The following is a 16,820-nucleotide window of genomic DNA, read 5'->3' as shown; positions in this document are numbered from 1 at the left end:
TTTTGCATGCTATGTCAAACGTTAGGTTCGGAGTGTTCAGTAACTTGGACTGTGTGCGCTCATCCACCAGTCCACACACAAACTTATCTCGCAACGCACGATCCAACAATGAGCCGAAGTTACTATACAAAGACAGGTTTTTAAGAGCTACAATGTACTCACTGATGGTTTCACTTTGATTTTGGTTTCTGGTACCAAACTTATAGCTCTCTGCTATTTCTAATGGCTTTGGTTCGAAATGGTCCTCGAGTTTCTCGACAGTGTCTTCAAACGATGCATCCTTCGCTTTCCCCGGTGCGAGTAGGTTTGTCAACGTTCCGCAGACATCTGGCCCGATCTCCGTTATAAAAATTGCTTTCTTCCATTCACGAATTATTTTATTTTGAGATTGAACATTCTCATCTGCACCTTTGGTCTCAATAATGTTATTGGCCTTAAAAAAACATCTCCATCCGCTCAATGTAAGAACTGAATGGTTCGTGAGCTCGGTCATACCGTGCCGAGGCTTCCGATGAATCCCGTAGGCGCGGCCATGATTGTCCCAACAGTGACTCAGCACGCTACCTGTGAGAATCAATGCCGCTGTTGCTGTGTATACAGACACAGGAAGGTGAAGCACAGACAATTCTGCATCAGCATTAATGGTAAAACATCACAAAAATTCAGTTTAGGTGACCTTAAACTTGTCCACTCGAAGGTTGAACACTGTGTCCTTCCATGATCCCTAAAAATGGCTTTGGGATCCCATCCTCATCACCAAAATGTAATATACGTGGGTAGAACAAATGAAGGACAGAGAAACGATGAATTGCTAGTCCATGTGTTTGCTTTATTAGGCCAGAGCGAACTGAGCATGCTCATACCAAACCGAGTCATAATACAGGAATTTGGAGAGTAACCGGCTTCTAGTGCTGATTCTGGAGTTATAAGTCTCCTTGTTATCGATCCTGCGGCCAGTGGAGACAATCTCTCACCTGTTTTAGCCTCGCGTGACTTTGAGTTCTGGGAATACCCAGCGATATTGTTCCATTCACTTTGTCCTCTTTTCTTTCTCTCAGGTTCATGGGTGGAGCTGGACTACAGTCAGCACAGCGGCCCGCGGGTCCTGGAGCACGTCCCCTCCTCCACCTCCATCCACAACGGAGACATGGAGAAGATCCTCCTGGACGCACAGCACGAGTCGGAAAAGAACAGCTCGCGAGGCAGCTCCCACTGCGACAGGTAGCTACGTGATCTTGGCCCTGCTTTCAATTCTGTCCCCTGGCCCGCACCCCTCATTGAAAGCGGCAGTGTTTCGGTGCGAATTGTACGTTGCCATGTTTCTCTAGGAAGTTCTCGGTTATTGGCTCCAAAAGAAAATGGAAAGTTAACATGAAACTGAAATATTTTCACTAGATAGCTGGTTGCTAAGAGCTCTCAATAGCTCAGTGGGCTAAAGGAGTGGGGTAACTGTGGCGTAAAGATCAGACAGGCCCCAGGTTCATCTTAATCCCTACAACTAGGGTTGTATTCCCTGGGATTTAGACGGTTAAAGGGTGATTCGATTGAAGTTTTCAAGATATTAAGGGGAACAGATAGGGTAGATAGAGAGAAACTATTTCCCTACTTGGGGATTCTAGGACTAGGGGACATAGTCTAAAAATTAGAGCCAGACCTTTCAGGAGTGAAGTTAAGAAACATTTCTACACTCAAAGGGTGGTAGAAGTTTGGAACTCTCTTCTGCAAGCAGCAACTGATTCTAGGTCAATTGTTAATTTTAAACCTGAGATTGTTAGATTTTTGATAACCAAAGGTATTGAGCGATATGGGGCAAAGGAGCTGGGTCACAAATCAGCCATGATCTCATTGAACGGCGGAACAGGTTCAAGGGGCTAAATGGCCTACTCCTGTTCCTATCTTTCGGCCCGTACAGGAGGAGGCCAGTCAGCCCTTCGAGCCTGTTCCGCCATTCAATGAGATCATGGCTGATCTGTATCTTAACTCCATCTCCCTGCCTTCCTTCCGTAACCCTTAATATCCTGAGGTTACAATTTGCCTCAGTGTCTCTGGGCTGCAGAGGACAAGGTTTTGCCTGGATCCTCCCTCTTGGTTGGTTGAAATGAGCTTCCGACCACATATCCGCGGCATAACTAAGACCACCTATTCCCATCTCCGTAACAACGCCCTTTTCCGCCCTTGCCTCTGCTCATCCGCTGCTGAAACCCTCATCCATGCCTTTGTTACCTCTACACTTGACTATTCCAATGCACTCCTGGCTGGCCTCCCACGTTCTACAATATGTAAACTTGAGGTCATCCAAAACTCAGCTGCTCGTGTCCTAACTCGCACCAAGTCCCGTTCACCCATCACCCCTGTGCTCGCTGACCTACATTGGCTCCCGGTTAAGCAATGCCTCGGTTTTAAAATTCACATCCTTGTTTTCAAATCCCTCCATGACCTCGCCCCTCCCTATCTCTGTAACATCCTCCAGCCTACAACCCTCCGAGATATCTGCGCTCCTCGAATTCTGCCCTCTTGAGCATGCCTGATTATAATCGTTCAATCATTGGTGGCCGTGCCTTCAGTTGCCTGGGCCCTAAGCTCTGGAACTTCCTCCCTAAATCTCTCTGCCTCGCTACCTCTCTTTCCTCTTGAAGACGCTCCTTAAAACCTACACCTTTGACCAAGCTTTTGGTCATCTGCCCTAATTTTTATTTATATAGCTCGGTGTCAAATTTTTTGTCTTATAATACTCCTGTGAAGTGCCTTGGGACATTTTACTACGTTAAAGGCGCTATATAAATACAAGCTGTTGTTGTTATAAATACAAGTTGTTTTTTGTTGTTGTTGTATCCAGTGACACCCCTTCCCCCAAACCCCCCCTCACCTGGGAAAGTACAGGCAGGCGGATATCTGGGGAGGGGCAGGATTGGCTCTCCGCTGTGATGCACCTTATGGGCGCACATACTCACCGGCTAGAGTCGGGCGTGAAGAATGGCCACATGGGCGAGAGTATCGGAGGGTGGTTCCATACCCCAGCAAGATTCAGTGTCTTCAGGAGATGAGTAGGAAGTGGAGTCCTCGAGCCTGTTCCGCTGTTCAGTTGGATCATGGCTGATCTGCACCTCAACTCCATTTACATAAGAACATGAGTAGGTCATTCAAGGCCCTCGAGCCTGTTCCGCCATTCAATTACGAACATACGAACAATGACGGGCAGTTAAAGAGCCTCTGGTCCATTCAGCCTGTCCCCCACAATTGCGATACCTTGTGTATCACAATATATACACCCTCCACCCCACCCGGAACCATGCAATGAGATCGTGGCTGATCTGTATCTTAACCCTCGTCCACCTGCCATGGCTCCATATCCCTTTATTTCCTTGTCTAGCAAAAATGCTATCGATCTCAGATTTAAAGTTATTAATTGAGCCCCAGCATCTACTGCTTTTTGTGGGAGAGAGTTCCACACTTTTACCACCCTTTGTGTGAAGAAATGTTTCCCTAACTTCTCTCCTGAATGGCCTGGCTCTGATTTTAAGGTTATGACCCTTGTCCTGGACTCCTCCACCAGCGGATAAAGTTTCTCTCTCTCACTCTCTCTCTCTCTCTCTCTCTCTCTCTCTCACTACCCTATCAATTCCTTTCAAAATCCTAAAAACCTCAATCAAATCACCCCTTAACCTTCTATGTTCCAGGGAATACAAGCCTAGTTTATGAAATCTCTCCTCGTAATCTAGTAATCTCTCTTGATAATCTACCCGCCTTTGATCCCTATCACTTGATACAAGTAAAGTACCTAATTAAAATCTGTCGATCTCAGTCTTGAAAGCTCCAATTGTCCCGCAGCATCTACAGCCTGTTGGGGAGAGAGTTCCAGATTTCCATTACCCTTTGTGTGAAAAAGTGTTTCCTGATTTCACTCTTGAATGCACTGGTGCTAATTTTAAGGTTGTGCCCCCTTGTACTGGATTCCCCCACCAGAGGCAATAGATTCTACCTACCCCATCGAAACCTTTTATCATTTTAAAAACCTCGATTAGATCACCCCTCACCCTTCTAAACTCAAGGAAATACAAGGCATAGAAACACAGAAGATAGGAGCAGGAGTAGGCCATTCGGCCCCTCGAGCCTGCTCTGCCTTTCAATGAGATCATGGCTGATCATCCAAATTCAGTACCCTGTCCCTGCCTTCTCCCCATATCCCTTGATCCCTTTAGCCTCAAGAAATATATCCAACTCTTTCTTGAATATATTTAATGAACTGGCCTCCACCGCCCTCTGTGGCAGAGAATTCCATAGGTTCACCACTCTCTGGGTGAAGAAATTCCTCCTCATTTCAGTCCTAAATGGCTTACCCCTTATCCTTAGACTATGACCCCTGGTTCTGGACTCCCCGGCCATCAGAAACATCTTTCCTGCATCTAGTCTGTCCAGACCTGACAGAATTTTATAGGTTTCGATGAGATCCCCTCTCAATCTTCTAAACTCCAGTGAGTATAAGCCCAATCGACCCAATCTCTCCTCATACGTCATTCCTGCCATCCCAGGTATCAGCCTGGTGAATCTTCGCTGCACTCCCTCCATGGCAAGAACGTCCTTCCTCAGGTAAGGTGACCAAAACTGCACACAATACTCAAGGTGTGGTCTCACCAAGGCCCTGTACAACTGTAGCACGACATCCTTGTTCCTGTACTCGAACCGTCTTGCTACGAAGGCCAACATACCATTTGCCTTCTTAACCGCCTGCTGCACCTGCATGCTTACCTTCAGCGACTGGTGCACAAGGACACCCAGGTCTCTTTGCACTTCCCCTTCTCCCAATCTATTGCCATTCAAATAATAATCTGCCTTCCTGTTTTTGCCACCAAAGTGTATAACCTCACATTTATCCACATTATAGTGCATTTGCCATGTTTCTGCCCAATCACCCAACCTGTCCAAATCGTACTGGAGTTTCACGACATCCTCCTCACAGCTTACCCTCCCACCCAGCTTTGTGTCGTCTGCAAATTTGGAGATATTACATCCAATTCCCTCGTCCAGATCATTAATATATATTGTGAACAGCTGGGGTCCTAGGACCGATCCTTGCGATACCCCACTAGTCACTGCCTGCCACTCGGAAAACAACCCGTTTATTCCAACTCTTTGCTTTCTGTCCGCCAACCAGTTCTCTATCCAAGTCAATACCTTGCCCCCAATCCCATGTGCCTTAATTTTGCACGCTAATCTCTTATGCGGGACCTTATCGAAAGCCTTCTGAAAGTCCAAATACACCACATCCACTGGTTCTCCCTTATCTATTTTACCAGTTACATCCTCAAAAAATTCCAGTAGATTAGTCAAGCATGATTCACCTTTTGTAAATCCATGTTGACTTTGTCCGATCCTGTCACTGCTTTCCAAGTGCTCTGCTATTACATCTTTTATAATGGACTCTAGCATTTTCCCCACTACCAATGTCAGGCTTACCGGTCTATAATTCCCGGCTCTTTCTCTACCACCTTTTTTGAATAGTGGGGTAACATTAGCTACCCTCCAATCCATGGGTACTGTTCCAGAGTCTATCGAATTCTGGAAGATGACCAGCAATGCATCTACTATCTCTAGGGCCACTTCCTTAAGTACCCTGGGATGTAGACCATCAGGCCCTGGGGATTTATCGGCCTTCAGTCCCATCAATTTTCCTAACACCATTTCCCTACAAATACTGATTTCTTTCAGTTCCTCCCTTTCATCAGACCCTATGTTCCCTGGCATCTCTGGGAGGTTATTTGTGTCCTCCTTTGTGAAGACAGAACCAAAGTATGTATTTAGTTGGCCTGCCATTTCCTTGTTTCCCATTATAAATTCCCCTGATTCTGACTGTAAGGGACCTATGCTTGACTTCACCAATCTTTTTCTCTTCACATATCTATAAAAGCTTTTACAGTCAGTTTTTATGTTCCTTGCTAGCTTACTCTCATATTCTATTTTCCCTTTCTTAATTAATTCCTTTGTTGACTCCTAAACTGCTCCCAATCCTCAGGATTATTGCTTTTTCTAGCCAATTTATATGTCCTCTCCTTGGATCTTATACTATCCCTAATTTCCCTTGTTAGCCACGGTTGAGTCACCTTTTTTGTTTTATTTTTATGCCAAACTGGGATGAACAAATTCTGTAGCTCATCCATTCGGTCTTTGAATGTTTGCCATTGCCTATCCACCGTCAACCCTTTGAGTGCCATTCCCCAATCAATCCTACCCAACCCGCTCCTCAGACCATCGTAGTTTCCTTTATTTAAATTGAGGACCCTTGTCTCTGAGTCAACTACTTCATTCTCCATCTTAATGAAGAATTCGATCATATTTGTTTATGCAACCTGTCCTCCTACTTTAAGCCTTGGTGAATCTGCGCTGCTCCCCTTCCAAGGCCAATATATCCTCCCTGAGGTGCAGAAAATGGAATAGAAAAATCCAAGGTGCCAGCTTCGGTGAGGGGTGGGAAGAAACCCACAACTAACTGTGTTGGCACTTCTCAAATACTCCCAACCCCGTGCCCTCTACCACCTAGAAGGAAAAGGGCAGCAGGCGCATGGGAACACCACCACCTCCAAATTCCCCTCCAAGTCACACACCATCCTGACTTGGAAAAGTATCGCCGTTCCTTCATCGTCTCTGGGTCAAAATCCTGGAACTCCCTCCCTAACAGCACTGTGGGAGCACCTTCACCACACGGACTGCAGCGGTTCAAGAAGGCGGCTCACCACCACCGTCTCAAGGGCAATTAGGGATGGGCAATAAATGCTGGCCTTGCCAGCGATGGCCACATCCCATGAACGAATAAAAAAATAGGTGGGATAGTAAACTGTGAGGAGGACACAAAGAGCCTACAAAGGAATATAGACAGGTTAAGTGAGTGGGCAAGAAGGTGGCAGATGTGAGGTTATTCACTTTAGTAGGAAGAATAGAAAAACAATATTTTTTAAATGGTGAGTAACTATTAAATGTTGGTGTTCAGAGGGATTTGGGTGTCCTTGTTTGCGAAACACAGAAAGTTAACATGTAGGTACAGCTATCAATTAGGGAGACAAATGGCATGTTGGCCTTTATTGCCAAGGGGTTGGAGTATAAGAGTAAGGAAGTCTTTATCAGGGCTTTGGTGAGTCCACACCTGGAGTACTATGTACAGTTTTGTTCTCCATACGTAAGGAAGGATATACTTGCCTTAGAGGGTGTGCATCGAAGGTTCACTAGATTGAATCCTGGGATAAGAGGGTTGTCCGATGAGGAGCGATTGTGTAGATTGGGCCTATACTCTCTGGAGTTTAGAAGAATGAGAGGTGATCTCATTGAAACATATAAGATTCTGAGGGGGATTGACAGGGTAGATGCTGAGGAGCAGGAGGGTCTAAAACTAGGGGACATAGGGGGGAAAATTCAGTTGGTAGCACCACCTGTTAGCGCCTTAAGAGGGCGCTAAGTGGGGCGCAAGCCAACTAGCGCCCGGGCGCGGCACTGCCCACGCCTCCCGCAAAATTCAGCGGGAGGTTAGTGGTGACGCTAACCGGTAGCGCTGCGCCGCTGGTGATGACGTTATTGGTGTGCGCAGCGCCCCGCTCACGCCCCAGCCACGATCTTCGGGAGCGCCCCCTGATTTACCGCCGGACGCTTTGTCCGACAGGGTCTGGGGGGCGTACCTGCGGCTGGGGAGGCGCAATTTAAAGGCGCGGTGCGGGGCGGCCATTTTTGTTGCTGGCCGCTTGCCAGCACCTGCCTGCGCTCCCGTCCCCGGCCTCCTGAACGCCCCCCCCCCAACCCACTTCGCTTGGGTGCCGGGCTCTTTTACCTGCACTCCCGATCCTCAGGGGCCCAGCTGGGCCCCAGGTCGTGCTGCACAATGCCCCTCCCCCTTTAAGAAGCGGAGGAAGGCCTGCAATACCGCAGCGCGACGTGCCACAGCGTGTGGGGTGCAACCACTCAATTTCCGGCACGGGGGCGCTAATTTTTCCGGGTTAGCGCCCCGGCGAAGTTAGCGCCTCAATTGGGGCGCTACTCAATTTTTAGCCCATAGTCTCAGAATAAGGGGTCAGCCATTTTAAGACTGAGATGTGGAGACATTTCTTCACTCAGAGGGTGGTGAATCTTTGGAATTCTCTACCCCAGAGGGCTGTGGATGTTGAATCATTGAGATAGATAGATTTTTGGATTCTAAGGGAATAAAGGGATATGGGGACTGGGCAGAAATGTGAAGATCAGCCATGATCTTATTGAATGCAGAGTAGGCTTGAGGGGCCGTATGGCCGACTCCTGCTCCTAATTCTTATGTTCTTTTGTTCAAATGTCGGAACAGATTCTGAATGGGTGGATGAATGAAGCAGAGTGTGGAGGATTCATGGTTCAGTGAACACCTGCAAATTCTCAATAAACCAACCAAGTGATTGCAACAGGATTTGACATTGTACTCCCTTTTCAAACCAAGGCCTGGCTTGTTCTGTCCCTCCTCGCTTTGTCAAAACAGAATTAGCGTCAGCAAATTCTGCCTTACAGGACAGCCAAAACTAAAATTGCCGATCTCATCAAATCTGCGAGTGGCTGAAGTCGGCATGGTTTCCAAAGATATTAAAGGGACAGTGCCATGGGTTCCAGAGATATTAAAGGGACACTGCCCTGGGTTCCAGAGATATTAAAGGGACACTGCCCTGGGTTCCAGAGATATTAAAGGAACACTGCCCTGGGTTCTACAGATATTAAAGGGACAGTGCCGTGGGTTCCAGAGATATTAAAGGGACACAGCCCTGGGTTCCAAAGATATTAAAGGGTCAGTGCTGTGGGTTCCAAAGATATTAAAGGGACACTGTCCTGGGTTCCAGAGATATTAAAGGGACACTGCCCTGGGTTCCAGAGATATTAAAGGGATACCGCCCTGGGTTCCAGAGATATTAAAGGGACAGTGTTGTGGTTTCTAAGCATATTAAAGGGACAGTGCCGTGGGTTCTAAAGATATTAAAGGGACAGTGCCCTGGTTTCCAGGGATATTAAAGGGACAGTCGCACTGTGCTGGAGAATGTTCAGAGCAGGTTGCATTCCTGCTCCAGGAGCTCGATATCCACCCCTCCCCCCCCTTAACCTTACCTCAAACAGTTTTGAAAGTTCCAATTGTCTCAACATCCACAGCTTTTTTTGGGCGGGGGGGGTTGCAGATTTCCACTACCCTTTGTGTGAAGAAGTGATTCCTGACATCACCCCTGAACGGCCTGGCTCTAATTTTACGGTTGTGCCCCTTTGTTCTGGACTCCCCCCACCAGAGGAAATAGTTTCTCTCTCTCTGCCCTGTCAAACCCTTTAATCATCTTAAAACACTCTAGATCACCCCTTAATCTTCTATACTCAAGGGAATATAAGCCTAGTTTATACAACCTGTCCTCATAATTTAACCCTTCAAGCCTGTAATTTGTTGAATGAACAGATCCCTTTGTCAGGATGTGAGGGGGGTTAAAGGGCGAGTTGAAGGCGGCGAGTAACACATCTACTTATTTCCGGACCCCAATGTACCCACATAACTTAACCTCCATCATCAGCAAAGGGGGGGCCTAGTGAGGTCATAAGAGTTTTTTTTATTCATTCATGGGATGTGGGTGTTGCTGGCAAAGCCAACATTTATTGCCCAGCCCTAGTTGCCCTCGAGAAGGTGGTGGTGAGCCGCCTTCTTGAACCGCTGCAGTCCGTGTGGTGAAGGTACACCCACAGTGCTGTTAGGGAGGGAGTTCCAGGATTTTGACCCAGCGACGATGGAGGAACGGCGATATACTTCCAAGTCAGGATGGTGTGTGACTTGGAGGGGAACTTGGAGTTGACCGTGACGACTGAATATAAGAAATAGGAGCAGGAGTAGGCCATTTGGCCCTTCGAGCCTGCTCCACCATTCAATAAGGTCATGGCTAATCTTCTCCCTCAACTCCACTTTCCCGCCCTCTCCCCATATCCCTTGATTCCCTTAATATCCAAAAATCTATCGATCTCTGCCTTGAATATACTCAACGACTGAGCCTCCACAGCCCTCTGGGGTAGAGATTCACCACCCTCTGAGTGAAGACATTTCTCCTCATCTCAGTCCTAAATGGCCGACCCCTTATTCTGAGACTGTGACCCCTGGTTCTAGCTGTGCTGTGCTGCCTGTGCTGTTCCGAAAAAATCTGACAGGAGGATATATTAGCACTGCAGCAAGGGAACACTTCAGTTAGTCCCACGTTACCGTGTTGTTTACCCTGTTTTACAGCCCTCCCTTACTGATGAGCCCTCAGATGCCTCACATTCCTGTCGAGTTTGAAACTGGAAGCATTGGAGACAGCAACAGCACTCAGGTAGGTATGGACTTGACAAGGTGGTAACGGGGAGGGAACTGGGAGTGAGGTGTTGGATCTTGTGTGACTAAAAGTTCGCCATTGCATTACAGGACCACTAAAGTAACGACGTTTCTGTAACACTCCCATTTCTGGGTATGGAGACCTTCTTTGCTCCCTGAGGAAGATCTTTACTGGTCAGGGGATGGGAAAGAGGGGGTTCCCTGCCAGGAAACGATGATTACTTTTAATGCCACACTTGTGGGGGATCCCTAAGGCTTAACGCTTGCTAGCCTGTGTCTAAATTCTCTGGGTTTGGTAAGCGAATTCAGACTATATCAGTCAAACAGAAACTCGAACCGTGTGGGTTTTTTTCCAGAATTTGGTTAATAGATTGTAAAGGGCTTTGGCACATATCAAACACATAGCCCAAAGAATTGAGGCACCAAAGTCACGGTGGGCATTACCAGTAGGGCTGCAACCGGCTATCTAATTCTTTGAGATGTTTCCTTTTGGTTTACTTTTACTTTCTCTCCCTCGCTGTTTTTGTCCCTCTCTATTCTTCCTCCTCCACTGTCTGCTTCCTTTCTTTCTCACCTCACGTTCACTTCCAATCTTTATCCGAGCACTTCTTTCTCCTGAGTCCTTGCTGCCCCAGACATGGTGGAACAAAATGGCCGCCGGGATCCTTTGAGAATATGTGAGATTTCATAGAATCAGCGAATGGTTACAGCACAGAAGGCGGCCATTCGGCCCATTGAGCCCCTGCCGGCTCTCTGCAAGAGCACTTCAGCTAGTCCCACTCCCCCGCCTTTTCCCCGTAGCCCTGCAAAATGTTTTCCTTCAGGTCCAATTCCCTTTTGAAAGCCATGATTGAGTCTGCCTCCACCATCCTTTCAGGCAGTGCATTCCCAATCCTAACCACTCGCTGCATAAAAAAGTTTTTCCTCATGTCGCCTTTGGTTCTTCTGCCAATCGCCTTAAATCTGTGTCCTCTGGTTCTCGACCCTTCCGCCAATGGGAACAGTTTCTCTCCATCTACTCTGTCTAGACCCCTCATGATTTTGAACACCTCTATCAAATCTCCTCTCAATCTTCTCTGCTCCAAGGAGAACAACACCAGCTTCTCCAGTCTATCCACGTAACTGAAGTCCCTCGTCCCTGGAACCATTTTCGTAAACCTTTTGTACACCCTCTCTGAGGCCCTCACATCCTTCCTAAAGTGATTTTATTTCTCCAAGAATTTCAGAGCATCTCAGCAGCTGTTCTGTTACTTTTTTAATTGCGTTTTCCATGGGAACTGGATATGCCGCAGTTTGGGAGATCTTGGGAACTCCCTGTCCGTGATCGGATTGTCACTGGGAATGCTCCAAATGATAAAGAGTTGCCTGTGGGCTTGGCAAGATTGTGCCACATCCTGGGGTGATTAACCTTTGATCGCGTGTTTTCACAGTCTGATGAAGAGAATCAGGAGAGGAGTGGAGAGATTGAGAAATTACTGAGGAATAACGCTGAGTGGATCTGGTACTGGTCCAGCCGACCAGAAAATGTACCCCCAAAGTGAGTTGCGCTTCTGTACTCTTGCTGCTGTTTATTTGGTACGGTGATGTTGTGGTTATGGTACAACTTAAATACTGTGGCAACAAGAGCAGGCCAGAGGCTATGTATTCTGCGGCGGGTGTCTCACCTCCTGATTCCCCAAAGCCTTTCCACCATCTACATAAGAACATAAGAAACAGGAGCAGGAGTAGGCCAATTGGCCCCTCGAGCCTGCTCTGCCATTCAATAAGATCATGGCTGATCCAATCTTGACCTCAGCGCTACTTTCAGGAGTGTGATGGAATACTCTCCACTTGCCTGGATGAGTGCAGCTCCAACAACACTCAAGAAGCTCAATACCATCCAGGACAAATCAGCCCGTTTGATTGGCACCCCATCCACCACCTTAACCATTCACTCCCTCCACCACCGGCGTACCGTGTCTGCAGTGTGCACCATCTACAAGATGCACTGCAGCAACTCGCCAAGGCTTCTTCGGCAGCACCTCCCAAACCCGCGACCTCTTCCACCTAGAAGGACAAGGGCAGCAGGTGCATGGGAACACCACCAACTCCAAGTTCCCCTCCAATACAAATACCATCCTGACTTGGAAATATATTGGCTGTCCCTTCAACGTCGCTGGATCAAAATCCTGGAACTCCCCCCTAACAGCACTGTGGGAGTACCTTCACCACACGGACTGCAGCGGTTCAAGAAAGCGGCTCACCACCACCTTCTCGAGGGCAATTAGAGATGGGCAATAAATGCTGGCCTTGCCAGCGACGCCCACATCCCATAAACAAATTTAAAAAAACTTGAAGGTCAAGGGTTCAAATCCCACCATGGCAAATTGTGAAATTGAATTGAATAAATTTGCTCACGTGGGCTGGCATCGACAGGAAACTCTCGATTTACCGGCACCCAAACAACCGGAAATCTTGGTTAACCGGCAAAATTCAGGAGTAGATTCAGTTAAGTTTTTCTTCATATTAGTGGCCGTTTCTTGATTCTTGGCTGTGTAATCGGGGGTTCCTGCACTTGTTGCTAAGCAACAGGGACGCTTGGTCTGTGGCCGGGCTTCTTGCACCTGTTGCTAAGCAACAGGAAAGCCTGGATTTGTTGCTGTGTACGGAGCTCTCGTACCTTTTAACTATAACTCTCTGTAATCCGGACTTTTTGATAAACCGGCACCACGCCGGTCCCGTCGGTGCCGGATAAAAAAGAGTTTCCTGTAAATAGAAATGAACTGGAAGCTGCAGGGACTGTCCTGAGAACCCAACTGGTTCACTAATGTCCTTCATGGAAGGCAACCTGCCAAGCCTACCCGATCAGGCCTACATGTGACTCAGCCTCACACCACGTGGTTAACTCTTACATAGGACCAGGAGTCGGCCATTCGGCCCCTTGAGCCTGAGGCAAGGCTCTTCAGTCACCAGTAGGCGAGTTTACATGCGAGCCTAGACCGTGAGGACAATATACAGCCAAGACCCATTCTGTGCTCCGTCGACATCCACCTGAAATATACCTGAAAAAAAAAAATTCAGCTGAGGGTCAGCCGTGGCTCATTGTGGGTTGCACTCTCGCCTCTGAGTCAGAGGTTGTGGGTTCAAGTCCCACAAAAATCCTGTAGGCTGACACTCCAGTGCAGTGCTGAGGGAGTGCTGCACTGTCGGAGGTGCCGTGTTTTCAATGAGACGTTAAACCGAGGCCCCGTCTGCTCGCTCAGGTGGACGTAAAAGATCACATGGCAATATTTCGAAGAACAGCAGGGGAGTTATCCCCGCTGTCCTGGCCAATATCTATCCCTCAATCAACATTACAAAAACAGATTATCTGGTCATTATCATATTGCTGTTTGTGGGAGCTTGCTGTGGGCGAATTGGCTGCTGCATTTCCTACATTATAACAGTGATTACATGTCAAAGGTACTTCATTGGCTGTATAGCGCTTTGGGACGTCCTGAGGTCCTGAAAGGCGCTATAGAAATGCAAGTCTTTCTTTTTGCACATGGTCACGTGGGAGTCAAAGGCAGCAATCGGGAGTGGGAGCCCTGAATGATGTTTGTTGCTTTCTCTAGCCTGGAGACACTGGGCCCAATCCTCACTGCTACTCTGGCTGAGATCACCTAACTCAGCAAGAATTGAGTGTCGCCAGGGTCTGTGTAGCTTAGTATACACCATGTGGTGTCTTTATCCATTTGATCATTGGGGAGCTTTGGATCTCGTCTTCTACATAGGAACAGGAGGAGGCCATTTAGCTCCTCGAGCCTGTTCCACCATTCAATGAGATCATGGCTGATCTGTGACCTTATTCCATATACCCGCCTTTCCTCTATATCCCTTAATACCTTTGGTTAACAAAAAGCTATCAATTTAAAATTAACAACTGCCCTAGCATCAATTGCCATTTGCATAAAAGATTCCAAACATCTACCACCCTTTGTGTGTAGAAGTGTTTCCTAACTTCGCTCCTGAAAGGTCTGGCTCTAATTTTTAGACTAGTCCTAGTCTCCTCAACCAGCAGAAACAGTTTATCGCTATCTACCCTATCAGTTCCCCTTAATATCTTGAAAACTTTGATCAGATCACCACTTAACCTTCTAAATTCCAGGGAATATAACCCTAGCTTGTGTAATCTCTCCTTGTAATTTAACCCTTGGAGGCCAGGTATCACTCTGGTATAAACCCTGTGAGAAGCTGGACTGGACTATCTAGTGAACAAAATCTAACACTGGGATTTCGGATGAATGAAATATCCAAGTCGTGCTTTAACTTTAATGGAAGTGACTAATGATTTTTCTTCTTTTTCGCCACTCTTAGGGAATTTGTATTCAAACATCCTAAATATTCCTCGAGTCTGAGTGTACGGAAGACCAGCGTGATGAAGAAAGGAGGAATCTTCAGTTCCGAGTTCGTAGTGTTCCTCATTCCCTCGCTCCTGATAACTCACCTGTTTATGCTGGGAGTTGGGTACGTCCACGACTCATGTAAAGATTGTCTTGCACATGCGTTGTTTTGGTACTTCCACAAATGTTCACAGAGTTCTTCCCCCTCGATCGCTTTGCTACATGGACACCAGAATTTGAACCCACAATTGTTATTCTTAACAATCTGTTACATCGAGTTATGTCAAGTCTACTGCACAGAAACAGGCCATTCGGCCCAACTGGTCTATACTGGCATTTATGCTCCACACAAGCTTCCTCTCACCCCTCTTCACCTCACCCTAACAGCATATCCTATTCCTTTCTCCCTCATGTGTTTATCTAGCTTCCCCTTAAGTGCATCTATACTATTCACCTCAACCACTCCCTGTGGTAGCGAGTTCCACATTCTCACCACTCTCTGGGTAAAGAAGTTTCTCCTGAATTCCCTATTGGATCTATTAGTAACTATCTTATATTTATGGCCCCTAGTTTTTGAATCACCTACAAGTGGAAACATCTTCTCCATGTCGACCCTATTGAACCCCACCATCATTTTAAAGACCTCTATCAGGTCACCCCCTCAGCCTTCTCTTTTCTAGAGAATAGAGCCCCAGCCTGTTCAGTCTTTTCTGATAGATATAACCTCTCAGTTCTTGGACCATCCTTGTAAATCTTATTTGCACCTCCTCCAGTGCCTCTATATCATTTTTTAAAAATATGGAGACCAGAACTGTGCACAGTGCTCCAAGTGTGGTCTAACCAAGGTTCTGTACAGGCTTAACAGGACTTCCCTGCTTTTAATTCTATCCCCCCCCCCACCCCAGAAATAAACCTCAGTTTATTTATGGCCTGGATCCCATGGTTTCTCTCCAAACTCCGACACATATGTGACACAGAACAGTCTTGATCAATCTGATTTCAGGGCTTGTTTTCTCTATAATAGAGACTTTGAGGCGACCCGACAGGATCTTCCAAGATTACGAAGGGGAGTTGACAAAATTACCATGGATAAATTGTTCACTGTGGTGAGCTTCTTAATTACCAGGGAACAAAAGTTAGAAGTAAGTTAAGAGTAGGATGAACACTTTCACTAAATGGATAACCGAGTTGTGGAATAAGTTACCAGGGAAGGACATTGAAGCAGACCAGTTTCAGTGGGATTCAGAGAGACTTGGATGTGTTTCTGCTTCTGCTGGAAGGCTTTGCCAGAGGCCGAATATAGAATCATAGAATGATACAGCACAGAAGGAGGCCACTCGACCCATCGTGCCTGTGCCGGCTCTTTGAAAGAGCGATCCAATTAGTCCCACTTCTCCCCTGCTCTTTTCCCCAGAGCCCTGCAAATTTTTCCCCTTCAAGTATTTATCCAGTTCCCTTTTGAAAGTTACTGTTGAATCTGCTTCCAGGCAGCGCGTTCCAGATCACAACAACTCGCTGCGTAAAAAAATTTCTCCTCATCTCCCCTCTGGTTCTTTTGCCAGTTACCTTAAATCTGTGTCCCCTGGTTACCGACCCTCCTGCCACTGGAAACAGTTTTTCCCCTCTCTACTCTATCAAAACCCTTCATGATTTTGAACGCCTCTGTTAAATCTGCCCTTAACCTTCTCTGCTCTAAGTTACTGACATACAGGAAACTCTCGATTTACCGGCATCTAAAATAACCAGAAATCTCTGTTAACCGGCAAAATTCAGGAGTAGGTTCAGGTAAGTTTTACTTCACATTAGTGGCCGTTCCTGGATCTGTGGCCGTGTAGCCGGGGTTCCTGCACCTGTTGCTAAGCAACAGGGACGCCTGGATCTGTGGCCGGGGTTCCTGCACCTGTTGCCATGCAACAGGGACGCCTGGATCTGTGGCCGTGTACGGGGCTCTCGTACCTTTTACTATACCTCTCTGTAATCTGGACTTTTTGATAAACTGGCACCACGCCGGTCCCGGATAAAAAAGAGTTTCCTGTATCTAGGATTTGGTTCCCCGCATGGTTGGGTTACAAAGAGGCAAACAGAATCTCTGCACCTCCAGCTAGTGGGACCTCTGCTGGATGGATTGTATT

General features: G+C 47.1%; 1 protein-coding gene across 1 annotated transcript in view; it reads left to right on the top strand.

Annotated features, from left to right (window-relative positions):
• The window catches only part of LOC147123758 (BCL2/adenovirus E1B 19 kDa protein-interacting protein 3-like), a 77,824-nt gene that overhangs the window by 51,285 nt on the left and 9,719 nt on the right, over nt 1–16,820 (top strand). The window contains exons 2-5 of the mRNA XM_085975717.1: nt 1,059–1,221; nt 10,241–10,325; nt 11,758–11,864; nt 14,663–14,812. Of these exons, the coding sequence (XP_085831843.1) occupies nt 1,059–1,221; nt 10,241–10,325; nt 11,758–11,864; nt 14,663–14,812 (505 nt within the window). The remainder of the gene's footprint in view (nt 1–1,058; nt 1,222–10,240; nt 10,326–11,757; nt 11,865–14,662; nt 14,813–16,820) is intronic.

Source organism: Somniosus microcephalus, chromosome 2 (genome assembly GCF_052327205.1).
Source record: "Somniosus microcephalus isolate GS21.2 chromosome 2, FLI_Smic_1.0, whole genome shotgun sequence".
Classification (NCBI taxonomy): Eukaryota; Metazoa; Chordata; class Chondrichthyes; order Squaliformes; family Somniosidae; genus Somniosus; species Somniosus microcephalus.
This window is presented reverse-complemented; position numbering and strand designations above follow the sequence as displayed.